Genomic DNA, 6,820 nt, shown 5'->3' on the forward strand with positions numbered 1-6,820 from the left:
TTTATAAGTGTAGGGGTTGGAAAAATAGCATAAAATGGCAATTTTAGTGGCTATTTTGTGGTACAAATATATGTGGGGGTCCACTTTTGATTTGGGTCGGGTCAAAGTGGATTCGGGTTCTTCGTAGTTAGATGAAGACATTGATATATAGTACGCACAAAACGGATAATGGGTGAATGAGAAATTGGTTCTCAAAGTTGACCCATTTGAGTTGGAAAAATGATGGGAAAAGCTTTGAAGTAAGCATTTGTCTCACATTGATTGTATAGCATGAAGCTCTCTCTCGCTCGCGCAGGGGAGGGGGGATAATTTCAAAATGAGCCTTTTGGTATAACAAACCTTTTTTATTTTTTTTGAAGCACAAGTGTGGAGACTCAAACCCACCACCTCCCGTATAAAGGACACTGAGACTCAAACCCACCACCTCCCGTATAAAGGAAAGAGTTTGATGCCACTAGATCACAAGGTCCTTAGTTTGGTTACAAAGCTCTCATTTTAGTATTAATATTTCATAATAGTAGGTTCTCCACAAATAATTTCAATTAAAAAGGAGTCTAAGAAAGTCTTCTTCTTTTTTTTTCAAAATTTATTTTTCCGATTGTGGCAGGAAAAAATTTTCTCGGAAAACTACCAGGTAAAAGTAATTTCCCAAAAATACATATATTGTTGTGAGAAAATAATTTCAATAAAATTTTTGGGTGTCACAGTGAGGTAGAGAGAGGTTCATGCAACCATTTTAAAAACTAAAGGTGCGCGATGTTAAGACTTAACGTGCGCCATTTTTACACTTATGGTACGTCATTCTAACACTTAAAGATGCGTCTTTATAAAACTTAAGGTGTGCTATTTTTACACGTTGATCTAAATTTGATCAATGCCACAGATCTCATCGCATATTCGAACCTGAGAGATTCTTTGCACTATATCTCATCCATATATATTTAGTGTTAAAAAACATTTAAGAAAAATAACCAGAATATTAGAAAAATTTAGGACTATGAAATTTTTAATTTGAAATATATACATAAATTTTACAACGTACCAATCATTTTATGTTAAATATGCACTCCTCATTATTTTTAGTTAGTGGATGAATAATTATGAAGTTTAGAATCCATGCATTGTAAAGACTAAAGAATACTATCGATGCGGCACGCTTGGGCAGTTCGGTGAGTCACAGGAATGAAGTTTCAGATTCAGTTGATTTACCATGATTTATATTCTCCCAACGCTCTGTGTTCATTAGCGCAACTGAGTTAGCATGATTTACATCTTTCCAGATGCTTTATCGAGTTCGAGCGTGAGAGGCTCTTGGAGTTGGAGATTCAACTTTTTGGGAAGAAAGAATACTAAGGGTGCAATATAACCAAGATATAATTAATACAATCGCTATCAACTCAAACACAATATAATAAATTACAAGTGAAAAATAACTCCATTTGAATTCTTGAAGAGAGAACGGACACGAGGCCATACTTAGTGGGATATATGAGAATGCAGTGTGAAGAAGTGAACAACTTCTCTCATAGTTGGTCTGCTATCACTCTCATCCCTCACACACAACATTGCAATTTTAAACATGGTAATCACACTTGTAATTGAGTAGTCGTTCAGTCTTGAATCTACCAAAGCTAAGATGCAATCTTCATTTGATTGTTGATCTAGCTTTGAGATGCTCATTTTTACCCATTCTACGAGATTGATCACTTCGTCATCTAATTTAATCAACGCCTTATAGCCCGTGATTAGCTCTAATAACACCACTCCAAAGCTGTACACATCACTTTTAAAGCTAGCTTTCAAAGTTCTTGCATATTCTGCATATCCATTGAGAATTGAACCTTAGCAAATCATATGTATATCAACAAAATATTTACATCATATCTATCATTAATACTAAATAGATATTATATATCTTTTGTTAATAAATGTATAGAATTCATACTAACCTGGTGCAATGTAACCAAATGTGCCAACACAAGATGTCATGTACTCGGAAACTCCAACGTTGTTGAAGGATTTGGCCAGTCCAAAATCGGCAATGCAAGCCATATAATCGGTAGTGAGTAAAATATTATTAGACTTTATGTCTCTATGAATGATGGGAGGGGAGCAATCATGGTGCAAGTAACATAGCCCCTTTGCCGCTTCCACCGCAATTCGAAACCGCATCTCCCAAAGCAAATTGGCCCCATTCGTCCCGTGCAATATCTCCGACAAGCTCCCATTAGGCATGTACTCATACAACAACAAATTAGTATCTATGTTTGATACATAACCAAGTAAGCTAACAATGTGTCGGTGCCTGATTCTCCCCAATGTTTTAATTTCAGCAGAGAAACCAAGATCGCGACGCCCAATTCCTTGCCTGTCTAGCCTCTTTATTGCTATGATGACACCATCGGGCATGGAGCCTTTGTATACTGTCCCTGCTCCCCCTTGCCCAATTATGTTTTCCTCTTTCAAACACTCAACAACATCGTCTACTTTATATTCCAGTTTCTTGAATGCTCTAAGTTTCCAAGCATTATTGGATTTCCTAATCTTTTCTCTTCGAGCAACAATAATGCACCTTAACCATGCAACAGCAGATAAAAATGCTGCAGTACCCAAAATCAAGACAGTAATTATGAGTATTCGTTTTCTGGTCCAAAAATGGTTGTTGTGATTGACTGGCGATGAACTTGGAGGTGAATAGAAGAGCCTTGGATTCCCGTAGAAAGACCGGTTATCAAAAATTCGTAACTGTCCATTGGTGGGTATGAGGCCTGAAAAATCATTGAAAGAAAGATCCAGGACAGTCAAACTATTCATTAGCCCTAGTTCACTGGGAATTGAACCGGTGAGTAGATTTCTGGACAAGTTGAGTGCATTCAAGCTCCCCAAAAAAGAGATTTCCTTTGGAATTCTTCCGGTTAAATTATTTGCACTCACGTCAAGGGAATTCAGCTGTGTACACTGAGCAATTGAGGCTGGAATTTCAGCTGTTAAACTGTTGCTGCTTAAATCCATGGTCACCAGCTTTTTCAAATGTGAAATTTCACTTGGAATTTTCCCGGAGAATCTGTTGGAGTGGAGGGATAACTTCCAGAGGTTCTCTAAATTTCCGAATGCCGGAGGAATCTGGCCACTTATCCTGTTGTTGTGAAGATCAAGATCTGTGAGATTCTTGGCAAGCATCTTGGTCGGAAGCTCGCCGGAGAAGTAATTGTCTTGGAGATGAAGTCGATTAAGCAACGGCAAATTGAAGAACCCAGGCGGGATGGTTCCATTGAGATAGTTCTTCTCAACACGAACCACATTCAAGGACTTGCACTCGCCCAGGTCTTGAGGAAACGGTCCAGAAAAATTGTTTTCCATGAGAATTAGTGCTCTCAGCTTCCCTCCCATACACAAATTTTCCGGTACTCTGCCGCTGATTTGGTTTGACGCAACGTCCAGCCACCTCAATCGGCTGTTTCGTCCGAGGTTTACTGGTAACTCGGATGTGAAATTGTTGTTCCAAAGCTGTAAAACCTCTAGTTTGGGTAGATCACCGATGAACTCCGGAATTGTGCCTTGGAACTTGTTTCTGGATAAGTTTATCCATGTCAGGCTCTTCAACTGAGCCAAACTTTGAGGAATTTCTCCCATCATATTATTGCCTGAAAGGTCCAAACTCATCAAACTCCCCAAACCGGAGAGCTCCGGCGGAATATGACCTGTCAGGCTGTTCCCGTACAAGAACAGAGTGCGTAGCTGTTGTAGATTCCCTAGACTTGGAGGAATTTCACCAGAAAGGTTGCATTCGCTAAGACCAAGCATTTGAAGTGTGGTGATGGAGCCTAATTCTGGTGGAATGCCACTTTCAAATGTATTGAAGTGGCCAAGGCGGAGCTCACGAAGATTTTGAAGCTGCGCCAAGCTTGCCGGTATAGTTCCGGTGAGGCTATTTACTTGTAAGTTTAAAGTGTGTAAACTGGAAATGTTAGAGTATATTTCCGGTATCTCTCCTGTGAAGTAATTTGCTCCCAGATTCACAACTTTCAGCTTCTTCAACTTCACCAATTCATGAGGAAGTCTTCCGGAAAAGTTGTTATTGTAAACATCCAACACTTGAAGCTCAGTCATACCGACCAAGATTTCTCCAGGGAAATGGCCACTGAACAGATTGTTTGAGATAGTAATGGCTTTAATGGACGTGAGTTTCGCCATCTCCGATGGAAGCGCACCAGTGAGGTTGACGGAGGCGAGAGTCAAGTTTAAAAGCCTATCCAGCAGTCCAATCTCCGGCGGGAGGGAGCCCAGGAGCGGAACATCGGAAATGGCTATAGAAATGACTCGTGAATCCTGATCGCATGCAATGCCGGAGAAAAAACAGTGCGCCTGGGAGTTGCCGGCGACCCAATCACCGAGCTCGGAGCTTCCCGGTCCGACCAAAGAGGCTTTGAGCTTCAATAGAGTGTCAAGATCGGAGTATGCATAGATTAGTGTAGTAGGAAAAAGTAAGAGGAAATGAAATAATGGAGAAGAAAACATCTTTAATTCTCAACAAGTTTGATACTGTTCATGTATAAACTGTTTGTAGTTAAATACTAGGTACATAATGACGATGGATTGATTTCGCAATTAGTAATTTATCTCAATCTAGGGCGGGTTTTGAATGAGTCTGATTCAACGACTTATTAAAAAAATACATATCAAATAAGGGACAAAGGCTTACAGATCATACTATAGGTTCACACTTATTAGTCTTTATAATACAGCCACTTTATTATTTATCTTTGCTATAAAGGAGCCGTACATACGTAAAGAAAAGAAAGTAATATTATACTGCGCATTAGCACAAATTAGAATTGTTTTCTTCTTGTCCTTAATGTTAGACGCCCACCTTATGGTCGGTGGATAAACTTTTTTTTTTTTGAAAACGTGGATAAACCTCAATACAAACATGTTTTTTTATGAAAGCTGTCAATAATGTTCCACGCCTACCTTAGGTAGTTTTAGTATTGAAATTGTAAACTTTTAGAATATAAATTGTGTTTTTAAATTAAAATACATAAATTCTGTATGTTAATATTGTGTATTCATATTATACAAGTTGTGAAATTTTAAACGATAAACTATGAATATTTAGTATGTAAATTGTGAATATTCAAATTGTGTGTTCGTAGTATACAAATTGTGAATTTTAAAAAGATAAATTGTGAACATTTAATATGTATATTGTGAACATTAACATTGTGTGTTCGTAGTATACAAATTGTAAATTTTTAAAAAATAAATTGTGAACATTCAAAATTTGGGACCCGGGTCCATAGAATAACCTGCGACCCTAATATGACAATGCCACAATAGTCAAGGACTAAAAGTAGAAGTTGCTCAAAGTCACGTATATAATATGACAAAATTAATTAAAAGAATATGACCAAATGTGGTAATGCTATAATAGTCCAAGACTAAAAATAGAAGTTGTTCAAAATCAAGATGTAATATAGTAAAATTAAACGAATAGAACTAAATGTGACAATGTCACAATAGTCGAGCACTAAAAGTAGAATTTGCTCTAATAATAATACTAATACATGTATATTAAATGATGTGTTGAGCCTTGTGTTGTTTTGAATATTTGTGTAAAGGTGGAACTAACAATTGTTGTCTTTGAGTAATAAAAACAAAAGGAAAGGGTGGGAAAGGGTGGACGTGACTCTTGGGGGCAGCACAACAAGTTGAATTTTGGAAAAATGTACGGAGTATTATTTTCCATATATATATATATATATATATATATATATATTCTTTATTACACTTGTCCAAGGCTATCCAGTTACGTTCCATTGTGAATTTAGCTACGATTTGTTTTGAGAAATTTCATGATAGGGCTACACCAACTAATGTAAACACATCGCTCATTAACTTTTCATTCACTTATTATTATCTACTTTGAGTGTATAATTATCCAATTAAACCGCTCACTTATGAAATCTAAATATATTTGACCCCATTCAAATTAAATGTTATTTTTAGCTATTTTTTTCAAACACAATACTATATGAGTACCTTATTGATTGTATGGAAAATGTTTGGAGATTTGAAATATACATAGCTTTGGCGTTAATTGGAGTTTTATATCTTGAAGTAGTTCGAAATCTTATTCACGATAATTTTTAACATACTTTTGTATCTTAGAACTTTCAGCTTCTTCAACTTCGCGAATTTCTTGAGGTTGTCTTTTGGAAAAGCTGTTATCGTTAACGTCAGACACTTTAACTAAGCTCAGTCATACGAGCAAGATTTCTTCTGGGAATTGGCCACTGAAACAAGAGTTCTCCTAGGAAATGGCCATTGAATGTGTTATGACAAATACTAAATGGTCATGAGTTTCGCCTGTTACAGACATGGTTGAAAAAATCGCTAGGCGCTCCCTAGGCGCTTGGGGAGCGCCTAGCGTCTAGGACGCCTAGCCGGAGATTAATCGGCGCCTAGGTGTCCGTGTATTTTTTTTTATTTTTTTTTTAAAAATTTATTTAAGTATTTTTAATTTTTTAAAGACTAATAATTATAAATTATATAATACTTTAATAGTTAATACTAAAATATTAAATATTAACCTAAAAAAATCTAAAGTTTGTATAATTTAGGATTATTTCGCTCAAAACTATGTTGTTTTGAGTGAAATAACCCATTTAAAAAAAAGAACAATAGTTAATCAACCGACTAGAAGGCCTAGTCGGTCTAGTCGACGCCTAGGCGGTCAGCGCCTAAGCGGCCTAGGCGGTGCTTTGGCGGCCTAGGCGGAGATTAGGCGGCCTAGGCGGTCGCCTAGCCGGCCAGCCGCCTA

The 6,820-nt window shown here is 37.2% G+C and overlaps 1 protein-coding gene across 1 annotated transcript; it reads right to left on the bottom strand.

Annotated features, from left to right (window-relative positions):
• Positions 1 to 1,476: 1,476 nt before the first annotated feature.
• Positions 1,477 to 4,561, bottom strand: LOC116019550 (receptor protein kinase CLAVATA1-like). Its single transcript, XM_031259847.1, has 2 exons — positions 1,950 to 4,561; positions 1,477 to 1,817 (listed from the first exon to the last, which is right to left on the bottom strand). The coding sequence occupies exons 1-2, from the start codon at positions 4,516 to 4,518 to the stop codon at positions 1,477 to 1,479; spliced, it is 2,910 nt and encodes a 969-aa protein (XP_031115707.1). The 5' UTR covers positions 4,519 to 4,561.
• Between the last annotated feature and the right edge of the window lie 2,259 nt (positions 4,562 to 6,820).

Source organism: Ipomoea triloba, chromosome 1, assembly GCF_003576645.1.
Source record: "Ipomoea triloba cultivar NCNSP0323 chromosome 1, ASM357664v1".
NCBI classification, from domain to species: domain Eukaryota; kingdom Viridiplantae; phylum Streptophyta; class Magnoliopsida; order Solanales; family Convolvulaceae; genus Ipomoea; species Ipomoea triloba.